Here is a 26,890-nt window from a genome sequence, read left to right as displayed (position 1 = left end):
ATTTTCCTTTCGAGCCAACGCGTTTGTTGCAAGCCGACGGGAGCGCACTTGAATGACGACTCGAGTCGCAAGCACGCTCAGCGTGAAGTCACCGACCGGCGCTTCCAGAGAGTTCTGCAGGCATGGCTGGTGACAGGCGTGACGAGGTAAGCGCCTATGCTCATTGACTGCTCGTAATGTCACCCTTGTTTTCCCACTTAGTGTTTGGAGGAAAGCGCAAACGTTCGAAAGATGCCATGTGCGTAACTACTTCGAAAAACTGCGATCTCGTGTTACGCTTAAACGTGAACGCTGGCGTTGGTTTTTTTTCCTTGCTTCAGCGAGTAGGAATCGAGGCGCCTTTATGTATGGTGCACTCGGTTACGTTCCTTACCTTCTCAGAATCTTGAACTGCGCTCCTAAGCGACGTCTAGGAGACGTGTAACACAAGATGTCCTTAACTCGTAGTCAAGCCGAGTTAACTGCTGAGGAGCCAAGATGTTCGGGGCACCTCGTTAGGCTTATAGTTGCGTGCACGGCTCAGAACGCTTTAGGTGCCGGCACCGTTCGTATTTGATTTGTTGCCATTGGTAACGAGACTTCCGTCATTGACTCATGCAACCCTGCGGATGGTGTCTCCCGCGCTAGCACACTTGAATAGGCAAGCATGTCGCGTGAGGGTGGTAGGCGATGGGTCACTCGTATCATCTCGTGGGCGGTCTGCATGCCTCGGTCGGCGTTTTTGTTTACGGTTAGATAACGCAGACATTTCAAGGTCGTAGGCAGCATGATCAGACAGGTAACTGAACGATAAACCAGCGCTGAATGCACTGAATTTCCTCGTACCGGGGTCATAAAGGAATGGTTACATAACCTTAGGCTAACGTGGGCTCCATGACGCGAATTGCAGTCCTAGTCGGAAAACTTCCTGAATGCCCTCGTAACATTAGAGGGCTAATCGTTGGATTTCATGTGTACTGACCATGGACTATGGGCACTAGCACCAAACAACGAAAAAAAAAAAAAAGGTGAGCGCTTTGCCATTCGTTTTTCATTGTTTTACGCAAAGTGACCATAATTTTATGGTCAGTAGATGCAGCTTCATAAATTACTTGTTCCCCAACATGGCTGCTTCGATGATGTAAAGGCTGCATACTCGCATTGCGGTTAACCTGCTTGAATAAGGTAATGATGTGGCCACAATGTTGCTGGCCTCTGTGCGTCAACAACAAAAGAACCTGCGAGTGATGTAATAACATTGACGTGACGTCACAAACCTTGCATACTGCCGTGCAGTGCACTGACATGGCAGTTTCAGTGACGTCAGTACAAGCCATACATCCGGGTTGATTGGGCAGAGAGAACGGAAGCGTTATTGGCACGTTGGCTTTTCTGGCAAAGTGTTGAACTGCAATATCAAAAGGGAGCTTGTGTGCAGTTCTGGACACGTCAAATTCTGCCATATTGTCAAATATTGTAATGGCAGTATTTTAAGCCAATCACAGAGGCCATTGCAGCCGCCTCGAGCAATCAGAGTTTACCAATGGTGGAACTTGAAAATGTCCAGAATAGCACCTCGGCACAGCTGTCAATAAATGTGGACTTTCGAGTGAAACGGAAACGCTCTTGTTGTGGTTTTTGCTGCAGGCGCTCGCCGCTAAGGAAGCCGGCAATGCGGCGTACCGCAAACGGGAGTTCGATGCTGCGCTCCAGCACTACGACAAGGCCATCGAGCTGGACCCGACCGACATGTCGTTCAGGACCAACAAAGCCGGTGCGTCGGTATCCGCCCTGCAAGGAAATGATGACGTGCAATTTTTCAGGAGACCTGTTCTCACATTTTGTCTTTCGGGACATAACTTTACCGCGAGAAAACCTATAGTCGGAGACAATACCCCTGACACACAGGCAAAAGTACAGTACTTTGCAGTAAGCCCATTTCGTTGCTCTGCAGAATCCTTTGCAGAAAGAAGTTGCACCTATGACATACGGCACCGCACTAAGTTCTTTAGCTTGTTCATGGCCTGTGCAATTAGCTCTGGGTCCTCATATAAACGGGAGAGGGAGGAAAGAAAATGTTTTAAAAAACCAGGCTGTTTGTTGGGGCTTGTGTTGACTGCACCCATTGTGCACACCCCTTTATCGACAAAGCAGATGACGCTGCCAAAATTCAACAGGATGGAGTGGTGTGATGTGTGTAAGAAGGGATGATATCGTTGCCTGCCAGTGCATTTTGGGGGGGGGGGGGGGTCAAACAGATTTAAAAGTTGCAACAGCCCTAGAGCGCATTGTGGCTGCAACCAGGTAGCCTTCGTTGAAAGGTTGCATTGATGAGTTGTGTATTCTGTATGCTAGAGAGCATACTTTCGAAAAGTACATGCAGGGTCTGCTTTGCTGCAAAGGAACTTTGCCGGGAGGGAGGTACTCCTTTGTCATGTGCCAATGGGCATGAACGCCTTTCCGGGAGATGTCCCCCTACCCAAAGGAGTAAAGGACCACCTAAAGTGCCCGTGTGTCAGGGGTATTAAATGAGTACTGACACGATTTTGAGACATAGCAAAAGGGACATCTTTTCGTTTCCTCGGTATGCAGCGTCAACGCTGTCCACACACCGTAGTTGGATAACACGTATAAAATATTTTAATTTGACTGAAGTTTTCATCGCTGAGCATCTGCAAGCCAGCCCCACTGCAATGGACATTATTGCGACGATTCAAGACAGTTCTCCCGAGTTTGCGAGTTCTGCGTCCTGGGGTGCTATCGCGGAACGATTCTATTTTTTATTCCAATGCTTTTCGCGCCTGGTCATTGGTCAGAACAACGGTCCGTCCGCGATATCAACGCGATCAGCCAGCCGCGAGTGGTGGATGATAAGAAAAGCATAGAATATGGCATAGAATCGGAAATAGCATCGTTCCGCGATTGCACCCCTGCATGCAGCCTAAATCGTAGAAATCACTTTCAGGGTCACTGGATGAGAATTCACTCATTGTTACTTATGTGCACCACGAGCAGATGACTGATTTGCCAATAGTACGTCGCCGGTTTCTGTATCCCCATGATGTCACACTGCTATGAAATGTCACTGAGAAGCCACCCCCTCGATATTTGAACCGAAAGTGTCTTTTTAAGGTGCCGCTAATTAAAATGTATACGATGCATTCCCAGGCACCACAATACTCGTTTTAGGTTTCTCGACACCAGTATTTTTATTTAGAGCAACAATCTGAAAATTTTTAAAATTCGTGTCAGTACTCCTTTAAGTCTGCGGCATTTCCACCTCAATGACAGTTGTGCACAAGCTTGCACCAGCAGGTGAGCACTCCAAAATGGCGTCAAGAGCTGGATGGCTGGTGACCCCCCCTTTAGAGAACATTGCAGAGTGCATGAGCGGGACAATTTCTTTAGTCGCGAAGGCAATTGGATGCCACACTGCGGTCGTCTGGGCGGTGCTTCTCTGAACTTCAGGGACACTGAAGGCAAATAACAATTTAGGTCACAGTGAAAGGTCAATACTTCAGAACGTCTGAAACGTCAATATTATACACAGTAGCGCTTTAGTAATCGAGAAATTAAGGTAAACGTGGGACGCGATTTGCACCACCAGTGGGACGTTCTGGAACACAAGCCTGGTGACTTCGTAGGGCCTTGGTACAAAAACTGCAGACCCAATAGGACCGACGCTGGCTAGCCCACATCGGCCTAATGTCGGCAAGCCCACATTGACCCAACACCGGCTAGCAGACATAGGGCTGATCTGGATGAAAGTAGCGCGACTTGCCAACGTCGGGCCAATGTGATGGCCTGCATTACATCAACGTATTGAATGAGAAGAAAAAATTTGGGGAGGGGCGAAGCATGTAGGGAAAGGTGTTTTAGCTCCACTAAAGTGAAACCTGTGGAGGGGCGAAGCATGCAGTGTGCACTGGTGTTTCCCACTGCAAAATCACTGCTAATGGACAATGAGAGACAGAAGAAAGATTAGACACAGAGACCTGCAGTCGGCTTTTAGTTAACGTGCACGCTGCGAATCTTTATTATTCAACTACGCACAAGAAAAATCTCCCACCGGCACTACATTGCAGGTCAAGGTCCAGTGCCTATATATACGCGGTGGTCAGTGAACGGTTGTGCAGTGCGAGCACACGGTTTTTTCAATCAAGAAACTCGCTAGCAGACGCTGCCCGCATCGGCGTTTTCTCTCGCGGGCGAGGGCACATTCTCATTCCTTGCGAGCTGGTAGTTCAGCGTTCATCGCAGAAAGAGCTTTTCCATAGTCAACGCGCGCCATTCGCTCTCTCTCGACACGCAGCAAGCGCTGAGGTGGTGGCGCCCTCTCTTGTGTTCAAGCAAGTGGAGCAGACGACGATGCACACGTGATGGCAGATGACGATGCACGCCGACACGCCAAGACCCTAAGGTGCTTCGCCCCTAATAATCACAAGTACTCAAACTATCCATTATAGGAAAGAACATTTCAGTGCATTACAAGGCTGGTGAAAATGCATCTGATACATTTCAGTCTGATTGATGCAAAAAAAAAAAAACTTCTTGACAATACCATTGTTTCGTTGGCCGCTCTCGGAGGCAGGCAGTTTGAACTGCGCTAACGGTATGCGGACCACTAAAACGAGATTTTCTTTGAAGCTAAGCATTTCCTTGGCATGAAGCAAGCACTACGAGGTTTCTGAAACTCTATTTCAGCAATCCACATCTGCTTATTATTTGAATTTAGTGTCCCTTAAGTTGTATCCAACTATAGAGGCAGCTTTCACGTGATGTGTGTTCCAGTGTCTGTGGATTGCAGTCACTGTAGAAATTTGTCTGAGTGACTGTTTGTATCCATCGCTTGCTTGAAGAGCCGCGCAGCAGTTTCTGTGCCAACTACTCTGCATACCAGGTGCTTCAGTTCATAAGCAGGTGCAATGTTCGGTTAAGGGATTACCAGACACTTGCTTTTGAAGTGTGAATTACGCCACTCAGTACTTTTCGCACATCGGGTTATGTACACATGGCACACGTAGGTGTTTTCCCTCATGGTAGCTTGCCAGGTAAGGTGTTGCACTGCCAAGTACAGGAACATGGGTGGATTTGTGGATCAATGTAGCAAATATGTTAATTGTTGTCTGTTTCTCCTTTTTGCAGCTGTTTATTTCGAGCAGAAGGACTACCAAAAATGCATCGCGGAATGCAATCAAGCCATCGAAGTTGGCCGTGAGAACAGGGCAGACTTCAAGCTTATTGCAAAGTGAGTGTTGATAAAATATCTGTTCTCGGTGCACTCGGTGCTTACATATCATAAATGGCGTGCACATTATCAGTGGGATAGTGTAGTGTTCAAGGAAGGAAATGCAAGCACATCAGATAAAGAATATTATTTGAGGGCAAGACCTGATCCAAAGGTTGTAATTTTTTGTTGTGTTGAGCTTCTGTTGAACACAATCTGTGGATTCAGCTGACGACCGCTGAAGCTGTGTAATATTGAGTGGAATAAAAAAAAAGGCTGTTCATTTATTTAGCTGTAAGCTACTCTACTTTGATTTAGCTGCGGGTATAGCGGTCATACAGGGACAGTAAAGTGAAGCAGTCATTCCGTTTGGGGCCATGGGTTCTTCATTGTGGACTCTGCTGTCGTTAAATTCATCATCGTAGGTTTCAATGTAGAGATGGAAGTTCCATTCTTAAAGGGACACTAGAGTGAAACAATGAATTGGTTTAAATTGATAAATTATACTCCGATGAGAACTCCAATGTCGTTAATTTTACCATCATAGGTTTATTAATAGAGGGGAAAATGAAGGTCAAAGTTTCCTTTTTAAATTTCGCACCTAAATCTCCGTGCAAGACTTTATGGATTTGAATAGGTGCTTTTCATATTTTGGCGACATTAGCTCCACGAAATTTGCTGAAACTGTTACGTTACGTGTATGGCTCTTTCAGAGAACAATGTACTTCATTTTTACTGATTAAGAACTATGTGGGCCCTAGTAGGCACCCTCAAAATCTATGACAACACGGCGTTTGGTGTGGGAATTTAAATGTGGCGTCGCCACCCGCATTTTCTTTTTGCGCGTTTTCTCACTTGCTAAGCGTCTTCTCGCAACAAGCGTGGTGTTTTTGGCATCGCGAAAGACTACTTCACCAACACGAGAAAAATCGTTTTTCTCTTTAGTGTCCCTTTAAAGGGGCACTGGCACCAATTTTCGAAGCAAATTTTACTGTCATACAAATCTCCTGTAAACAGAGACGGCTCTAAGCTAGTGTGAAGCTCGGTAAGATACTGGAAGTCTATTTTCGCATGGCACACCTACTGACATCGACAGTAGCTTGACGTCTGGCCACAGTTTCAATTTTGGTGACTTCACATACCAGTAGGGCTAGCTCAGGTACCAAAGCGTACAAAATGGCCGCTTGCGCATCACCAAAAACATTCAAAATGGCCGCTTCTGCATCACCAACGGAACCACGCAGTGGAACGGCTGTGGAAGCCTCGCGATATCTTGTGCGAGCGCATGACAAGGTGATTATGCAGTGTTGTGACGTCAGTATACTGTAAGAACTGAAACTAGAGCACATTGGCTCAACAAAAAATTCCCGAAACTCTGGCCCCCTCAGGACAGTGTACTTATTTTTTTACCAATGAAAAGCTATGTAGGCATGTGCAGGCGTTAGTCTATGGCGCCAAAGCAAAATGACATTGGGAACTTCAAGGCGGCATCACCATCTGCATTTTCTATTTATGCATTTTCTCGCTTGCCAAACGTCTTCCGCAGCAAGAGTTGTGCTTTGATATTGTGAAAGAGTAATTGACTAATAAAAAATTGTTTTAGTGGCCATTTTAACATCATATCAATTTTAAGTTCCGATTCAAAACTGGAATTCAGAGCAAGTTGCAGCTGCTATGAAAATTTCAGTGAGCATCTGTTGAGATTGAGCTATCATTGCAAGGTCACTTGGTTGAATTGCATTTTGCCTTCATTCAAGTGATTTGATTTAAGTGGTTGCCCTTGGCCATGATGAAAACCATGCGCGTCATCTGATTGGCTTTCCTACTGCAACATCATCCTCGCTTCCTTGCGTTGCTCGGTTCTCGGGTGACGAAAGACTCGGCGAGATGGTATGGCGTGGAATGCTCGAGATGCTGGCTTTTTCTGAGCTCACTGGGCATAAACGGCTTTATTATTTACTCAAACGGAAACTAAAGACAGACTATTTTTCTTGTATTAGTAGACCACCTTTTCAAAATACTAAAAGCACAACTATTGCCACGAGAAAACGTTTTGCAAGCTAGAAAACACTCATAAAGAAAATGAATGTGGCGACGCCACCTCAAGGTTCCTGTACAAACTCGCTGTGATGTAGGGCCTGTGCAGGTACAGTAGAACCTCGTTGATACGTTTCCGAAAAAAACGCGGAAAATAAACGTATGATCCGGGAAAACGTACGATCCGAATCCAGTAAAAATTGAGGCTGACCAGCCCATATTGAGGTGCAAGGGCAAAAAACATTTATTTCTAAAAAAACATGGACTCTTCGATTTTCGAACTCCTGGCATCTCGCTGGCCGCCAGAGGTCAGCCAGCTAGTTCCGATCCTGACCGAAAATAATGTCGTGGTCACGTGTATTGAAATCCCGAGACAACCCGAATATTGCAAAATCGAACTCTGAGACAGCCAGCGTAAACGTAAAGAAACGCTACCGCCATGTCAGCAGACGAAACTTTGCGCCGCATGAGCGTCGGTTCTTTCTGCATTGTCGCTTGGAAATACGGGGCTAGGTTTGCCGAAGAGCAGAAGTGATATACTCGAACATACGCATTTGGGATACGATCGCGTACGTTCGAAAGATCACGCGTGACTCGCCCCGTCCGTGAAGAAAACTGCCGCCCCTCTAAAGGCTTAACAAGCTCAACTCTTCGCAGTGCACGTAACAATCGCGGTACAACACGATATGCGATATCTCGCGAGAGTGATAAGCGTCCCCGAAAGCGACAGCTGTTCGCGGCTATCGCATACTACGTCGCACACTCGCGCTGATCAGTTTGCGTTCTGTCTTAACTTGAGACATGCGCTGGTATGTTCGCACGGCGAAATGGGCTTTAAAAGATAACGCCCGGCGTAATGGCAACCGAAGGTGAAGTCCTCAAGCGCCCGCACTGCGATCTGTCGAGTCCTCACAAAAATGGCGGCGAGCGCACATCGTCTCGTTTTTGGCGTCTGATAACCAGAAACCTCCTAGATATCTTCCAGAACAAATCTTTTCTGTCAGCTTCTGACGACCCGCTGGTAGGCAGAACTGCCCAGCCAGATAAATACGAACGCCGACTGGAATTGCGCCGGGCGGAGCAACCCAAAAACAATTGCACTCCGGGAGAAAAGTGTGCGGGAAATTATCGGCCATATTGACTAGGCACAATGGCGGCGTTGCTATGGTTACGGGTCGCGGCGTGTTGTGCAGCGGTGGCGATGCGGCAGCGGCATGTGCGTTTCCGCGGCAAGCCGTTCGAAGATTGTGACGGCCCGCGTCGCCGCGTGGTTGACAGAGAGCGGCGATCGAGCAATTCGGAAGAGACGCGGGGGGGGCAATTGAGCAAATCAGAGAAAGCACGGAGGGGGGAAAGGCACTGCGGAGAAGCTGCCGTCGCTGAGAGGGCCTTTTTTTGCACACCTGAATGAGAGTTTCTGAGTAGAAAACGTATCATACGACCCCAGTTTTCCGCGGTGCTGAACGTTGCTGCCGAATAATCGTATTTTCCGGGAACGTATTAACCGGAACATATTACACACAGCTGTATTGGGTTATTTTTAATTTTCGCGATTTCGAGCGTAGGAGCCGGGAAATCGTATCAAGCGGGAACGTATCAACGAGGTTCTATTGTATTAAATGGTAAAAATGAAGTACATTGACCTCTGAGGGCACCAGAGACTTAAGTACCAAGTTTGGGGAAATTTTGTAGAGCCAATTTGTCCAAAATAAGAAAAAAAAACACATTCAAATCCGTGATAGATTTCGGTGTGAAATTTGAAAATGAAGCTTTGACCTTAGTCTTTTTTTCTCTTAATGAACCTATGATTGTAACATCGACAGTAGAGTTTTCAAAGAATAATTTTTCAGCCTAAATTGACTCATTTTTTTCACTTTACTGTCCCTTTAAGCTTTCAAATTGGTGCATGCAGGAAAAGAACTGTTTTCAGGGCAGCTGTTTCGTGTAAGGCATTTCATCTGCAGAAAATAAAAATGTGGGAATATATTTGCCACAGTGTTTCAGACCAGCAATACAGACTTGACATGGACCCATGTAGAAGTTGGAAATGGGAATCCGAAATAAAGGATTCGTCAGAATGTGTCTCAATTCCACAAGTTTCAAAAAGAAAAAAAAATTGCCCTCCAATAATGATACAGTAAAAGCTCGTTAATTCGGATTTCTAGGGACCGGAAAAAATGTCAGAATTAACCGAATGTCCGAATTATCGAATGGTCGAAATAAACACAATAAATGCAAGTTTTTTTCAACATACCTTTACTTTACAAGGTAATCGCGGATGCGTCTCTGTTTTCGAGCAGAAATTCGCGCGGACGCAATTTTTCTGAGCCCTTCAAGGTGCTCAGCAGCTCGCATGCTGTCTGCAGTGCCAAAACAAAATTCTTCAAGGACGACGAGGGCCTCCGCGACTTCCTTCACAGTACGAGGGGGCCTGTGTGGCTCATAGTGTGGCTGCTCCTCTTCAGGCTCTTCGTTCTCGGATTCGTCACCATGCATCACTTCCTTGACGATTTGCTCATCAGTCAGAGAGCCGGCAATGGCAACGCCATCAATGCCGATATAATCGTCAAGTGTCACTGCATCAGGCATAACACTTTCGAAATCCTGCCCGTCATCGGCACCGTCGTTCGGCGACACTTTGGCCACTGCGGCATCGCTGGAGTGGAGTACAACAAAGCCACTGTGCCTGAAACAGTTGGCAATGGCGTGCGCAGGCGTGCTCTGCCACACATACGCGAAGAAGGCTCACGTCGTATTGTTTGCTGACGTCATGGCACAGGAGCTACTTCTTGCCGGGAGAGCCCATTTTTCAGGGCACGCCAAATTTCGACTTTGGTGGTGAAGTCCTTGGCCTCGTACTTGGGCCGCTTCGCCGGCGTTGCCATCGGCGGAGAGTGCGTTCACACAAGAAGTCAGCACAAAAGCACCAGCAACGATCAAGCTAAAGGAGCCGTACTGAATTGTTCCTTGAACGGTGTTCAACGATGCAGCACACCAATAGGAACAAAGCAACAAAAACGACACCGCGCCAAACCCACACGCTATCACGCGCGGAGAAAAGGTGTTCAACCAGTCTCAAGTCAAGCCAAGCCGATAATTGATGTCCATGGCGATGCTGCGTTTGAGCTTCACTTTTGTTCCGAATGGTTCTTTTTTCGTTTTCGAGCCTCGCCAGCGGCCTGAAAGTCGCCGAATTATCCGATTTGCGGTCAAATCTGTCCGAATTAACGAGCGCCCAGTCTCATAGAGGATGCATATATTTACAGGGACCAGATGACGTGTCCGAATTAACCGATTTTCCGAATTAACGAGAGTCGAATTAACGAGCTTTTACTGTACTTCCTCATGCAGAATTGGAGTGCAGCCCTTTGCATGCTTTCATTTTGCAATGCATTAAAGCGAAGAATTTTAGAGAGATAACATGTGCGCTCAGTTACAGACAAGTCTTTATTTTCCACACACACACTTTTTCTTGGCAGTGGCGCCTAGCTTGTGCTTCGGTGGCTCGTACCTCTGCATTTTGACATCGGTGCCGCTGAGCCTCGGCTCGGACAACTCGTTTAGCAGCTGTGGCAAAATGAAGCGCTTCTGCCAGTCGTGTCGCACATTTTTCAGACAGGACTGGTGAATGTCTAATCTGCAGGTGAAATGTGTCTGCTTTTATACCTGACTCGCCGAAGGTTCCAGAGTAATCGCTTGGCTTCTGGAAAGTGTTACACAATTAATGCCGCACGTACAGTGAGATTACAAATACTGTGGCACCATCTCTTGGCGCCGATGATGAGCTTCTGTCGTAGCAGCGTTAACTGCAGGGCCATCCTCTTCATTGGCATTCTTCTTTCCTCCTCTCCCTGTTGCGATCCTCTCTGCACTAGCTTTCATCTTTTTCTGTGTTCATTCTCTTTGTTACGACGGGCAAGGCATGCTGACGTTCAGTGCAGGCATGGGCACATAAGAGCTGTGGTCTATAAGGAAATGCTTGTCATTACGTACAGCATATGCATAACCTATTCGGCCTGTATGTCAAACATTGTTGGGCTGTAGCTACAGATAACATGAAATTACGGCCAGCGAGAGCACAGAGTTTTCATTTCTTGTAATATATAAACTGAGGTGGACCACACCCGACCAGGCGAACGATTGCAGCTTCCTCCGCGACCTTCATTGTGCAACACTTCCGTTTTATTGCCTTCCACAGTAGAAGTGTCGGCAGTTGAGTTGTAACGGTTGGTTCTTGCTGTATATACATCACAAACATGCGTATTCTCCTTTGGCTGATTAATGGATTGGCTTGTCTCATGTTTTGGGCAGGGATGACAAGATTGGCTTCTCTACTTTGTGTTTCAAGGAGAGACTAAGACGTCAGTTATTGTTTTTATTGGTAGCGAATTATAGAATGTGATCTTTGAATTCAGGCGCCCACGCATTTAAACTGTGAGGCATTTGGAATAGCAGCCATTGATATGCACACAGCTACGAAGTTGTCTGTCATTGGCTGTCACCTGTGAGTTTAATGTGACTCACCGACTGCTTTGAATGAGCCTGTATTAGCACTCTCAACCATTCTAGACAAACATCAGTTTATTGGGCAGTTTACTATATGACTGTTGGGATTTAAAGCAATACAGAAAATAACTTGGGGTTTCCATAAACTATTCTGATTACCTTAAGCTTAAATCCCATTCACTGTCTGTACATTGGTCTACATTAGTGACAAATTTATTCAAGTTAGTAATCGCTAGTTTTCTACTGCAAATTGTGATGGAGGATAAGTTGTGGCAATTTCCCAAAGTTGTCTTCTTTGCTAAGCTAGAATACTCTACCTAACATGCTGTTTGCTGGGGGTGGATCACACTGCATTTAACTGTTGTTCAGTATTGGTGCGTTGCCCTTAGCCATGATGAAAACCATGCGCGTCATCTGACTGGCCTTCCAACTGTAAGATCATCCTCGTTTCTTTGCGTCCCTCGGTTCTCGGAGGACGAAAGGCTCTACGAGGTGATCTTGCACGGAAAGCTCAAGATGCTGGCTTTTTCTGAGCATGAAGGGCACCTGAAAATTCGTTAGGAAAGTTATTGGTGTAGGCGAAGCGTTCAATGAAGTGAGGCATAGGCTTACTAGTACTAGTAGTAAGCTTAGTGCTGTTGTAATGGCTGATAGCCCATATTGGCCATTGCTGGTGATGGACGGATAGATACAGTAGTCTTCACACAGTCTGTAGACTTTCTTAAAAGTTAATGTTCAGGACTGGCCGAAAATGAGTTAGCAGACAAAAAAATGTAGCACCCAGGAACGTAACGGGTGCCACATAGCGGTGTTCCACTGCATTGTGCACTGTACTGCTAATCAAAGGAAGCCCATAAAGTTGACCTCCAGTTAATTCTAACAGATTTTTCTAGTCCCTTTGATTGAATTAACAAGGTTCGATTGTAATAGCATTTACGTCCTTTGCATCACTGCAGGCATTTATTGATCCAAGGGCTTTTCTTCTTGAGGGGGGAGTCTGATTTTGACGTGTGACTCATGATTACCAGTTTCCTCAGGCAAACCGTAGCAACGAATCAAATCTCATTCCGAAAGCTTCAGAGAATTTATGTTGGCATCAGGCTCTTACTGACTGGACCACATTTGCTTGTGCTATTACCAAATTTTCATCGCAAGCCGCAAGAAAAAATGAGGTGTACGTACTTATTTTCACGAACTCTTGGTGAAAGCTCGGTGAAGTAATATACCTGGGATTGCACTGCGTTTAACTATCGTTAAATGTTGGTGCACTTGCCGAGGGTGGTAATTTGTGCTAGTTGGTTGTTCATGATCATAAACAGCGCAAATTCAAGGGGACATACTAGGAGGTTCATTGTTGGTGTGTTGCCCTCGGCCATGATGAAAACCATGTGCGTCATCTGACTGGCCTTCCAGCAGTCAGGCCGTCCTTGCTTCCTTTCATCGCTCGGTTCTCGTGCGGGGAAAGCCTTCTTGCAAGATAGTCTGGCGTGGAAAGCTCAAGATGCTGGCTTTTTCTGAGCTTAATGGGCACCTGGAAATTACATGCTCAATGAAATTTGGACTAAATTAAGGTGGCTAGTTTGACATGTTTGTACATCTTTCCAATTTAATGCAGCATTAAAAACAGACAAGGACGTTTGAAAATAAATTTGGACCCTGTTGTTTGGACACGGGACCCAAGTTGGTCTAAACCAATCCTTCAGCATAAATTACAACTTTTGTGCAAACCTTATTTAACAATTTCAGTAGTTGTCACTAAGCTTTATTTCCTTGTATGCATGTGTGTCCGTACATTTTTGTGTGTTAAACATTCACACTTTCTTGATATCACAAAATCTGACCATTTGCTGTATTGCTACATGCATATTGTATTTAGTCTCTTGTAACGCTATAATGTGACACAAGTAGTAAATTTTTGCAGGACAAATGTATTGTGAAGCAGGCGCTATTTGGAAAAACCCATTTAAATTACAAAAAAAAAAATTTGCGGCTGATTTTGTTGAGGAAAAGTGTCGGAGTGCATGAAGCATTTACTGAAGTAAAGCAGAGGCCTAGTATTGCGAAGCTTAGTAGTGCTGTAGTAATAGCGAATAGCCAATATTGGTTACGACTAGTATTATGCGAACAGATACGGTAGTCTTCACAGAGAATGTGCACTTGCTTAAATGTTGATCCTTTAGCGTATATGTATGTCAGCTTGATCATGTTGCCCTTAGCCATGATGAAAACCATGCGCGTCATCTGACTGGCCTTCCAGCGGTTGGGCCATCCTTGCTTCCTTTCGTCGCTCGGTTCTCGGGCGACGAAAGACTCTGCGAGGTAGTCTGGCGGGGAAAGCTCAAGATGCTGGCTTTTTCTGAGCTTAAAGGGCACCTAAATGCATATTACGTGCTCAACTGTATTGCGACACTGTTGTTTGGACACGGGGACCCAAAGTTCATGTAAACCAACCCTTCAGCAGAAATTGTATCTTTTATGCAAGCCCTGTATTACAATTTCACTAGTTGTTGGTCACTCAGCTTTCTTTTCTTTGCTTTCTTTGTGTGCATGTATGTTAAACCTCACCTAGATTTGCACAAAATTTTACCAGTTGTCGTGTAGTGCGGTGCAGTTGGTGAATTTTTTGCTAGATGAATGTTTTGTGAGGTATGGGCTGTTTGCCAAAACCCCCATAAATTAAGAATAAAAATTTGTGGCAGATTTCCTTAAGGCAAACTGTTAGTGTAAATATGTGTCAAACCTTTAATGAAGTAAGGCAGAGGCCTAGTAGTGCTAAGCTTAGTATTGCTGTCGTAGTAGAGAATGGCCAGCATTGGTTATTGCACATATTGTGCGGACAGGTACGGTAGTCTTCATAGAGAACGTACACTTCTTTAGATGCTAATCTCCTAGTGTATATGTCATCTTGATCATGTTGCCCTCTGCCATGATGAAAACCATGCGCGTCATCTGACTGGCCTTCTGGTAGTCGGGCCATCCTTGCTTCCTTCTGTCAGCTCGGTTCTCGTGTGACGAAAGACCCTGCAAGGTAGTCTGGCATAGAAAGCTCAAGATGCTGGCTTTTTCTGAGCTTAAAGGGCACCCGAAATTACATGCTTAATTAAATTCACTAAATTAAAGTGGCGAGTTGGGCACGTTGGTACATCTTCAATTTAGTACAGCGCTAAAAACAGGAAAGGATGAAACAAGACGGGGACATTCAGAAGCAAACTTGAGCACTGTTGTTTGGACACAGAGACCTGAAGTTCGTCTAAATCAATCCTTCAGCTAAAATTGCATCTTGTGCAAGCGCTATATAACAATTTCAGTATTTTTCATTGATCACTAAGCTCTTTTTCTTTACTTTCTTTGTCTGCTTGTGTACGTGCATGTGTTAAATCATTTCACTTTCTTGATTTCACAGTTTAACCATTTGCAGTATTGCTACAAACATATTGTATCACATCTTTCAGAAGAGTATTATGCGACACAAGTAGTAAATTTTTACAGGACATATGTATTGTAAAGCGTGGTCTATTTGTAAAAACCTTCGTAAATTAAACAAAAAAAGTTTGCAGCAGGTTCCCGTTAGCAAAAGTATCGGAGAGCATTAAGCATTCAGTAGAGTAAGGAAGAGGCCTAGTAGTACTAAGCTAAGTAGTGTAGTAATAGAGAATAGCCAATATTGGTTATTGCAGGTATTATGTGAACAGATATGGTAGTCTTCACAGAGAACGTACACTTCTGTAAATGGTAATCTTTTAGTGTATATGTCTTCTTGATTATGTTGCTCTCAGCCATGATGAAAACCATGCGCGTCATCTGACTGGCCTTCCAACGGTCGGGCCATTCTTGCTTCCTTTCATCGCTCGGTTCTCGGGCGACGAAAGACTCTGCGAGGTGTTCTGGCGTGGAAAGCTCAAGATGTTGGCTTTTTCTGAGCTCATAGGGCACAGAAGTAAATGTTCCTGCTCATCGCATTCATTTTGGTGCAAAAAGTGTACATGCTCTGTTGAGGAGTGCAGGAGGCACTGTTTAGATGGAAAGCCAGTGAAATTTGCCACTCTGCTTTTATTTGTGTGTCTTTCTGTGTTTGTGTGTTTTTAGCATTGTGAATGTATCATATGTACATTTATAGAATCAATCCAACATTATGCAGTGTAGTTCACTTGACGGCTCTGCAAAAGAACCACTGTATTCTGGGTTGCAGCTCTGTTTGCGGAATATTGATGAGGTATTTAACATAACACTTCATACTCTGAAATTGGCTGTCTAATTTTGGCGAGAATTATGTGGCATTAGAATTTGGGCTTACTATGAAAAGTCCTATCGACAGTTACTTTAGAGGGACAAACCAACAAAATTTATGTTCTTAAGTATTATGAATAATATGCACTGCCATACGAACTGGATCAGGAAATAACTTGTAGCTGTTTTCAAAAATGTCAATTTCTGTCACTGCTGCGCTTGTGGGCATTGCAATGCATACTACCTTCATTCGTGATGATAATTATTACAAACTGTAAAAGAGAAAAGGCTGTAGCTGTTTAGTTTCTAAACTTCACCGAACATTTGGCAAGTCAGAATACTCAAGCTTACCTTGTTTCACTGTCAGGGGATCACATTCTGTTAAGCTTTTCACTCAGATGTTCCGTTGCCCTTAGCCATGATGAAAACCATGCGCGTCATCTGACTGGCCTTCCAGTGGTCGGGCCATCCTTGCTTCATTGCGTCTCTCGGTTTTCGAGTGGCGAAAGACTGCGAGGTGGTCTGGCTCGGAAAGCTCAAGATGCTGGCTTTTTTCTGAGCAGAAAGGGCACAAACTAGGTCCCCAAATGTGAAGCAGAAAGTATGTGGGCGCATGTGTCGAGCTGGTGTGATGGGGGAGCTGGTGTCAAGAACAAAAACCCAACAGAAGTGGGTGGGTGTGGACTTGGGGGGTGGGTGTAGTGAAACCGCGTGCTTTTTTATAGCATATGCCTGTTCAGTTTGTGTGTGGGCTCAACCCAAGTTGACACAATCTGGTTCATTTGGTGGCTTTGTGGTAGAGACCCGAGTTAGTTATGGTAATTGAGGTTTTCTTCAATAAGCCTTTCTCTTATATGCTGTACATATGTCTTTTCATACACATCAAAAGTGTTTGCGACTGTTGAGGACTACACTTTGTTTCCAAGCTGGTTATGTACTTGAAAATGCTTCATCAAGGCTTTGCCAATGGATGAATATAATTGAATTTTTTTTTTCTGTTCTGTTTTCCTGGTCTTTTTATAAAAAATTCCGTACATCATGTACTGAGCTCAGAGACAGTTTTCATACCTAGCAGAAGTTTGCAATCTATACAAAGTAGACCGTAACATACGGTTTCTTCATGTAGCTGAAATGCTTGCATGTTATTGCTCTTTTCTCGTTCAGTAATTTTATTCAGACCTGCCATAATTGCTTAGCGGCCATAGTGTACTGCCATGTGCGAGGTTGCAGGTTCAATCACTAACTTCGGCAGTGGCATTTATATGGTGGTAAAACAGTGCTGGCAAAATGAATCCAGAGTCCTTTCACTATGGCGTTTCTGATAGTTATATAGTTCTAACGCATAAAATTCCAAAGCGACTGCAGTGTTCCCAGTGATCTGCATTACGTTTAGACATTCTCTGGTGTTTTTGTCATGTTCTGATGGCTTTCTTATAATGTTGCAACCCTTCTCCTCAGGGCCTATGCACGAATGGCTGGAGCATACGTCAAGTTAGAGGACTACCCCAACGCTAGGACCTACTACCAAAAGTCCCTGACAGAGCACCGGATACCAGACACGTTGTCCAAGCTTAGTGAGGTACGCCGTTCCTACCCTTGTGTGTTAAAAAAGAAAATATTGTACGCCTAATGGGAATGCTGTTGAATTCCAAACTGAATTTTTCTAATAATTTCTACTTCCCTACTTCTGCCACACATGATTTATAAAGCACTAAGATAATATTTCCCTTGTACTATTTTCTCAAATGGGCATTCGCACCTTGCCTCATCGCTGAATGACGTTTAAAATTTTACCATTTGACGTCACATGAATGTTGAACCTCCGGGGGAGTACAGGTGTCGGGCTGACGGGTGTTTATCTTTCTTTACAGGTTGAGAAAATCATCAAGGAGCAGGAGAGAAAAGCGTATATCAATCCAGAAATATCACTCGAAGAGAAGAACCAGGGAAATGCGTGCTTTCAGAAAGGCAAGTGTACTGACCCCTTGTTAAGTTCACCATTCGCAGTTGAAGGGACATTGGGAAATAGAATAGCGGTTAATGTTGTGATAGTGAACCATCATTCTGCAATGTTGAGAAAGTATTGTATCGTAGGAAGATGCCGCCATTTCGCCATTATTCCATTTTGGCATGGCACTGTACTTCTCCGATGGCATGCTTATGCTGGCCCTTTTTCACTTCGAGTTTAATCACTGACGAACTTGGCAAGCGCAGCTGTGATGAAAACCATGCGCGTCATCTGACTGGCTTTTCCGTCTGCTGTCCCATCCTCGCTTTTCTGTGCCTTTCGGTTCTCGAAGGCAGGGATACATAGCGGGATGGGTCTGGTCTTGGAAAGCTCGAGATGCTGGCTTTTTTCTGAGTGCCTTGACAAGTTAGTCTATACTAGAAAGACGTTACCTGGAAGATGTCGTACCGGCTGTTTTTATTCAGCAGAATGGTTTGCTGAGCAGCATGTCACACTTCCTCGAGGCAAATAGCGCACAACCAAACACACAGAAAGGAAGAGATACCCAGCACTGACACTAACTGAAAGTGTTTGATATCATCACACACACATATTAGACACCTTGCTCATGTTATCCGGCGCAGATTCCTACTGTACTAGTGGTCCAACGTGGTGGCTGTAGGATGATGTCAGTGCATCATATTCAGTGTCACCGAGATGCAGTTGTAATACCACTGGAACATGTTCAAGAACTTGCAGCACCACTGTTGCCTGACATTGGTTCTGCCGTATGTTCTTGCAAACATGCCAGCAGTAAGTAACTTCTGGTCCTCCAACATGGCGGCTAAGATGACGTCAGTGCAAATCTATTGACAGCAAGCTACCAGATGACACATTGCACCTGAGATTGGGAAATCAAGAGGCAATAAATGCACACTCAATGGCTCGCCCATAGATGTGCTTTCTCTGTAACCTGCCGCACAATGGGTGGTCTAGTGAAACAGTGTTCGCCAGACTGGAAAATAACAGGTACCACCTTGTTTGTTAGAAATTCATTTTGATGGCAGAATAGCTTGAAAGATGTTAGAAATTCATTTTGATGGCAGAATAGCTTGAAAGATGTGAAACTGCAAAGGTGGTGCAATGTCAGAGCGTTGTGTTACAACTGGAAATGTCATCTGAGGAGTGGACAGCAACAAATAGAATGTCTCGAAGCACTCAACTTCTGGCAAAGATGAGGGAAACAAGGTTGTTGCTCAAAAAGTGCCCCTTTTTTTCTGACTATCTAATGAAGGTGCTGTTTTTCTGCTGTAGGGCTTTTGTTACATTCATGCTATTTTTTTTTTTTTCTCATGACCAGACTGAAAAATTGTGGTCCCTTACAATACAGTAAATGCGGTGCATCTTTGGACATGCGTGTGTGCAGGCGACTACCCCTCAGCAGTGCGCCACTACACAGAGGCGATCAAGCGTAACCCAGACGATGCCCGACTGTACAGCAACCGGGCCGCCTGCTACCAGAAGCTAGCAGAGTTCCAGCTGGCCCTCAAGGACTGCGAGGAGTGCATACGCCTGGACCCAGAATTCCGTATGTAGCCTTCTGAAGGGCACAGATGCCATTGTATACATCAGCCAGACTTTGTTTTTGTTTTTAACTGCCAGAAAGCTGTTCACAGTATGCTCCCTGGATATGCGTGCTTTCTCTACTATGTTATTCTGCACCTTCTGTCCCTCAAAACCATTGTCGTCCGCCACATTCTTCCTAACTTGCCTTCTTGAAGTGGCTGAGTACACAACTTTGAGCCCATTACAGTCGTTTGCAGGTCATTATAGGCAACTGAAATCAAAAGAAATATAGAAGAGAAGAAAAAATGCCAGGCCTGTGCGGAACACTCAGCAGAGTTCACACAGCATTATGCACCTGAGGCCTAGGACAGACTCTTCTTTTTTAATATAGCAGCATGCAGTTACGTGCAGAGTTAATGTACGATTTCGTGGAATCGCCTAAGGCAGCTTCCATCTGCAACACTTCGTTAGCCATACACTTCATTAAAAACTGCATTAGACCACATTGTGAACAGGGCTTTCAGCTGGAAATCCAGCACCAGCAAATAAAATGCAGCAGCTGCACTTCAAAGGTTTTCGCTACATAGGTTTAAAAAAACGCATACAGGGACTTTAGCTAGAGCACCCTGCTATGTCTGGCCCATCGTGCCAGTTCCACCTAAAAGCTGCCTGCCCGAAGCTGTGATGAAAACCATGCGCGTCATCTGACTGGCTCTCCGGATGCCGGGCCCTCTTGCTTTCTGGAGTCCCTCGGTTCTCGGGGGACACAGGTCTGGCACGATGGTCTGGTTTGGAGAGCACGAGATGCTTGCTTTTTTTCTGAGCTTGCTGGCATGAACTGCAGCTTCCCGTCAAGCACCACTTCGAAAAAAAAAAAATAAAGCAACGGTGGATCGGTTCAAATCGGGTGATGGATGAAGCAGTTTTGATTTGATTTACTGCGTCACCTTTTTCTTTATTGTGCAGTCGAATCAGCTACGACGAATTATCAGTTATAACAAAGTAAATGCAGAACAGTCTTGCCATTTATACAAGGCTACGAATATAGGTTCATGACAAATTCTCCTATATAATAAAGCAATTTTTCTTTTGTCATATGGACTTCGTCATAACAAGGTTAGACTGTATTTGACTTCAATGTAATTCAGTGCTTGTCACTTGAATAAGTGCGTGTTAAAAAACCCTAAATGGCCAAAATTAATCTGTAGGCATGCCTCATGGCAATATTCTCTCTTTGGGATGTAACGCCCAGGAATTCAACGCTATTCAGTAGTGCTGCTGAGTGTGGAGTCTTGGGTTCAGTTCCTTGTCATGACAGTTGCATTTCAAAGGGCGTGCAAGGTGAAAATTCTTCTGTACAACGCTTTGTGTGCATCTTCCAAGAATCCAAATGGTCATAGTTAACATGAAGTTGATCAGAGTTGTACGTAAGGCTTGTTGGTACAGCATATTGTAGGGTATCTTATAGGATTGCAGGATGTGCTGTAGGTAGGATAAGGTGTACATTGTCTGCAATTAATTTGAAGACCTCCACAAAGATGTTCTCAAAACCCATTGTGGAGTGCTGGCATGCACAATTAAATTTTTTTTTTTTTTTTTTTGAGGGATGTGAGAACCTTGACTGCTTACATGTAGCTTTGCGACCTAAAAGTTCAGGATTTGATGTTCACCTGCTGTGTCAGAAAGCACAGTCATAACAATTTCTGTGCATCCTTCATTGCAGTGAAGGGATACATTAGGAAAGGCATGTCTCCACATTGGGCTTGTTGGTACAGCATATTGTAGGATATGTTATAGAATTGCAGGATGCGCTGTAGGTAGGATAAGCTTTCTAAAATCAATATTTTTAAACAGTGTTAGAACCTTGACTACTTACGTTAGCTTTGCGACCAGAAATTTCAGAATTTGGTGTCCACGTGCTGTGTTGTAAAGCAAGGCTGTAATGGTTTCTGTGCGTCCTTCATTGCAGTGAAGGGGTATGTTAGGAAAGGAATGGCTCTCATGGCGATGAAGGAGCACTCCAAGGCACTCAATGCATTCCAGAAAGCCCTGGAGATTGACCCGAACAACCAGGTAAGGCAACGACTGACATTCCATGCTCTGATTAGATTGCTGTTCTCTTAGACTGTATTAGATAGCAGACGAGGATCCTGGGACAGGGATGACAGATAAGTGCTATCTATCGTCCAAGTTGCTGCAGTTCACTTATTATGCAAGATTACTCTGAATTAGCGTTTCAATGAAGTGTCGGACCTCATTAACATGGTGATTGTCCGTATCGGCACCTTACGATGCCAGCATCTGTGAGGAGGCAGCGCTTCCTCCCTGCTTCTCAAAAACGGGACATTAGAAATAAACTAGAGAACAAACTCCTCACAAGTGCCATTGTGGTGATGGGAGCATTGCCAGCAGCATAATTTAGCTGTATTGGGAATGCTAGGTGCACAGCAATCTGTTGCAAAATGAGTTTTGCAAAGCCCACATGTTGTTTCATGAAACTGTGAAATTCGCATCCACCCATTTGCAGCACGAAGCTGCAAATGAAATTTTCACGCATTATTTTAGACATACTTCTAAATTTTTTTAAAGCTTTTTTTTTTGTTTTTAAAATGTCTGAAAGGATGTTGAAACTACTGTTGTGTCGCTAATTCCATAATGTCAAGGGCACTCTAGGCTACGTTAGATGAAACATCTGCAAGGATAGCCAAGCAGTAATATCCGCAAACGTCTCTCTGACTTGCCACATGTTGTGTGTCATTGCATCTGTCTATGAGAATCACAAGCATGACTGTTGGCAACTGCAGTTGTGTGTAGGTTACCACCAGTGTTCTAGATATGGTAAAACGTCGCCATTTCCTTTGCAGAAGGAATGGTGACATGTTCCGTATTCATACGGATGTCGTGTCAGTATGGATACGGAACTAATGTGGACTCCAAAAAGATTCCGTACTTATATGGAAACTTCATGCTACTAAGGAATGGATGCCAGTTTTTCCTTTTCATGAACATTGTACATTGTAAGAAACCACTCATGTGACCCGTAGGGCACTGCTGTGGGCAACACAGAAGCTGGGAATTCTTTTGCAGTTCACGTTATTGTAACAGTGGTTCATGGTTAATTCATTTCGCCGCCTCCTGGTTGGCAGGATGCGCTGGACGGCTACAAGCGGTGCCTGATGGCATCCGACGCGGATCCAGAGGAAGTTCGCAAGCGTGCCATGGCGGATCCGGAGGTGCAGAAGATCTTGGGAGACCCCGCCATGCGCATCATCCTTGAGCAGATGCAGAGTGACCCTAGGGCATTGCAGGAGTAAGCACGACTAGACCAACGCTTTTGATGCACTGACGCGTTTGGTGTTGCTTTAAGCAAGCTTGCTTCACACAATGTCACATTAGACTGCAGAGACCCTTGTTTCATGTAGTTATTTATTTAGATATTTGGCAGTGCCTATGCCATTACTTACCCAGCCAGAGCTGTAGGGAATGCCTGCTTTCCAGAAGTCCTGGGCTCAAAGTTGATTGGAGTGTTAGATTGTCAGCAGTCGTGATGAGCAGGAGACGTTTTGATTACTGGTGCAAAACCAAGCATGGATAATACCCAACCGTGGGGCACTTCCTGGCGTTCGTAACATTAAAAAAAAAGAGAGAAATGATTACAAGATTACTTTCACCTCTGCATCAATAAAAATATCATAAAGCTGGGATTTGAACTGTGGGCCTTCAGTACCATTGCCTAATCCTGTGACCACTGTGTCACAGGTATATGTACCGTCGGGCAGAATAGTATATAACACTTTTAACCATGGCCCCCATAGAAGCCACTGCACTCGGGCGCATTGCTGGCAGTTTGCCCTGTGCGTACACCTGCCCACAAAAGTTTACAGAACGTGTGCTCCACTGAAAGTGTGAATGTCTGCTCTGTTAGCACACGGCGCTTTTAAACCTAGTGGGTATCTGTATAGGTCGTAGGCACTGCCACCGGCTGGAACATTTATTTGGAGGCTATGTTCTCAGACAAAACGGTAATATAGCTTCCTCGGGAATTTCGCGTTCTGCAAACTATTGGGGCAGGGGTACACCATACAGGTGCAATGTCTGTACAGTATAACCTCATTACAACAGGCCTTCATAGTGAAGAGGATTTTGGTCTGTTGTGAAGGGAGTATGTAAAATCCAAGTACTGGTTGCAACAGACTTTTATGGAAACACCGAATGGCTCTGTTATAACCGGAGAGAATTAAGAGTCACAAGCATGGTCTTATATTTAACGGGGGACCAAAAGAAAGCGATTTCCCAGAAACCGCATCTTCAGTCTATGTAGCCCATTACTGATTTCAAAATATCTTCACTGAAAACTACGTAGAAGTGCTATAAAAAATTTATTGTGTCTGCCGACTTGGCGAAAATTGCAAAAATAGCAAAAAAAAAAAACTGTTTTTGAAAATTATACCTCTGCAACGGCGCAACCGGGCGCCACCATTTTGGGCTCGTCGTAAAGTGCATTTCTCCGCGTTCAAGTTCTCCGTTTCAGCTAGCTCCTCCATTCAGTAACAAGCATACAAAAAGCACATGTTTGAAGTTCAATTCAAGGCCTCTGATTGGCTGCTTCTGCCGTGATGCTCGCTTCGGAATCTTCGTCTGCTGCTTGTGCGTCACGAGGTCGTGGCTGTCGAAAATTGCGCTACTTAGTGACGCGTTCACACTCGTTCTGTGTTCATGGGTCGACGATAATTTAGAATGCTTTAGTTTGGCAGCTGCGAGCGGAAGCTCAATCCTCAGATTACGATCGCGCCGCACTTGTCGCGAACATCGCAGACGTGCGACTGTAATAGCGTTGACTCGTTGGACCCGGTGTTCGAGGTTCTTCTTATCAGCACTTCGGAGCTTATGACGAAGGCCACCGCGGGACAACTCTTTGTACTCGTGATCAAGCATGACGTACTTTGAAACATCGGGCACCACGGCCACGCACATCGCAACAGAGCTTTCTTCTCAGTGTCGTGGCTAGGCCTAACTCCGCTCGCGGTGCCGATGTAAGAGACGAATCCGAACTTTGCGGGCAACAACATCGCGCTAGCGGACATTCGAAAGCGAAGAAGCCGCAATGTCCTTTGTCGCAAGCAACGAATCGCATCGCCCACTGGCTCCTCAGAACCGCGGATGGGCATTTTGCACATTGGCAGCGGACCCCCCGGCCAAGCTCGACGTGCAGCGACCGCTCGGAGAAGCGGTGGCAGTGGCTAGCAATTTCGCGCATCAGAGTCTCAAAACGCGACACCAAGCACGCTGCGCGCCGATTTTTTTGTCGGTGCAGCTAGGCATAGCTGATCATTGACAGACCGGAGATCGGCAGCCTTCGTTCTTAAATCGGTACGTCGATATCCGCGGCGCGCTGTTCGCATCCCGAAAGTATGCTAAGCGATGTTTGGAGTCGGAAGTTATTGAATTTGGGATGTCCGTGGTAGAAAAGTCTGCTCTAAAGGAGTCCCTGACCACCTTGCTTGCCTGACATTTTAGTCAATTATATCCGAATGTCCGTTGTACCAGAATCCGTTGTAAACGAAGCTCAATCAATGGAACAAATATGGAGGTCGGCATAACGCCGCAAATTGGTATGTAATATCCTAATGTCTCTTGTAAACAGATCCGTTGTAATGAGGTTATACTATACCACCACTGGCGGCACTTACAGTCCCTCAATCAGTCATTTTGTTCCAACAACGAAATGACATGCGAACAGTCAAATGGATGCTGCTGGGTGAGAGCAAAAAAAGGCACGGAGCTTTCACCAAAGCTTTCACAAGTTGCTCAAGCCTACTATTGTCACGTCTCCTGCCATAACGCCGACGCTCTCGCATTGCTGTTTATAACAAGACTTGACTTTTTTGTTTACTTTTTTCCCTCTAACACAGGCACCTGAAGAATCCAGACATTGCCGCCAAGATCCAGAAACTCTTGGAGTCCGGACTCATTGCCATTCGCTGACAAGACAATCCAGAGCGAATGTAAAAGAAAAGCAACACTGCCTCGCCACTTAGCCGCAGGACTGGACGTGACGAGCGAATGTCGCCTGTTTCTTGGGACAATGTAACATCCTCAGACTGCTCCCTTGAGGCCACTCTTGCTTATATAACGTCAAGTGTCTTCTCTCTTTTTCTTTTTTCGGTTTTTTTTTTTTTACCTTTTGTGTACAATTTGCAGAGGGCACTTTGTATCTCAGTCTCGCATTGTGTTTTTTTGACACATTAAAACAAACTCTGTTGCATTTGCGTCGTCTCATGTTCACTTCTGAAGAGAATCCTTGTACTACACCTGCTACCGGCCACCGTGGTCTAGTGGTGAATGTGCTAGACTGCTGACCCCAAGGTCGCGGGATCAAATTCCGGCTACCACAGACTCATTTCGATGAAGGTGAAATGCTAGAGGGTCTTGTACTGAGATTTAGGTGCACATTAAAGAACCCCAGGTGGTCTAAATCTCCGGAGCTCTGATCGTTCATAATCATATCATATGCCATTGGGATGTAAAATCCTAACAATTATTAGCACCTGTTACACAAGCGACGTTAACAATGTTAATGTTACCGTGGTTATCGCTATAGTCTGATACAACTTAATCCTTTGCATTCCTGAACTTGCACCCGCATTACCACCAGTCCAGCCGCAAGCAGCAAGATATTTTTTCTCTGTTGTATTCCACTCCTTCAACGGTACTTTGAAACTATGTGGTACCGCTCAAAGCATTCCATAGGATTGAGCGCAGGATTCTCTGGGCTTGTAGGTGCGCACATCGGAAGCTGCCATTCACTGTGTTGTCTTCGTGAATGCTGTCAACGCAGCACTCGTCTGACGAGCTTTCTTCATCAGATGAAGGAACATAATTTTTCTCATCGTCACTTTCTACAAAGCCCGAGGAACTGGACCTGTAGAACGCTTTCAGTGGGAACACCACGTGCAAGAACACCAGCCGATAATCTCTTGCCCTGTTACTATTTGGCTTTATACGCTGCTGCCACCTCTGGAAAATGCAGTTAGAACTTTCGTAACCAGTTGTGCCACTATACAAAAGATGGCGCTACAACTATTTCCTAAACAATGTGCGCAGTTTATATCTCCTTGGCAGGTGCCTCCCCACAGTTAGTTAAAAGACTGTTTATCTGGTGGACGACTAATGTTCCTGCTCCCAACAGTGGACTGTACGAACCTGTTCAGTGATGGCTGGTGTTTCCAGACAGCGGACCGCAAAGGGTCCTTGAAGCAAGGAGTGGCCCCGCCGAGATAGTCTGTAGCCGCATGCTCCTTTCAGACCTACATTATGTAGCTCTTCAAGGCTATTGGAGCGTGCACCACGTCATGTAGCACATGAGCGCATAGATCTGTTTCCTGAAACCATGTATTGCA

At 45.1% G+C, this 26,890-nt stretch overlaps 1 protein-coding gene and 1 long non-coding RNA gene across 2 annotated transcripts; both read left to right on the top strand.

The window, feature by feature from the left end:
- Nucleotides 1-25,755, top strand: LOC119401709 (stress-induced-phosphoprotein 1). The gene is made up of 9 exons (XM_037668639.2): nt 1-146; nt 1,627-1,753; nt 5,125-5,227; nt 17,435-17,555; nt 17,848-17,944; nt 19,351-19,512; nt 21,460-21,563; nt 22,637-22,800; nt 25,403-25,755. Exons 1-9 carry the CDS (start codon nt 123-125, stop codon nt 25,473-25,475), a joined length of 975 nt encoding a protein of 324 aa, XP_037524567.1. The 5' UTR covers nt 1-122; the 3' UTR covers nt 25,476-25,755.
- On the top strand, nt 13,464-14,825 carry LOC125759732 (uncharacterized). Its single transcript, XR_007417369.1, has 2 exons — nt 13,464-14,068; nt 14,778-14,825. It is a non-coding gene; the product is annotated as an uncharacterized LOC125759732 (long non-coding RNA).
- Nucleotides 25,756-26,890: the final 1,135 nt, after the last annotated feature.

Source organism: Rhipicephalus sanguineus, chromosome 8 (genome assembly GCF_013339695.2).
Source record: "Rhipicephalus sanguineus isolate Rsan-2018 chromosome 8, BIME_Rsan_1.4, whole genome shotgun sequence".
In the NCBI taxonomy this organism is placed as follows: domain Eukaryota; kingdom Metazoa; phylum Arthropoda; class Arachnida; order Ixodida; family Ixodidae; genus Rhipicephalus; species Rhipicephalus sanguineus.
This window is presented reverse-complemented; position numbering and strand designations above follow the sequence as displayed.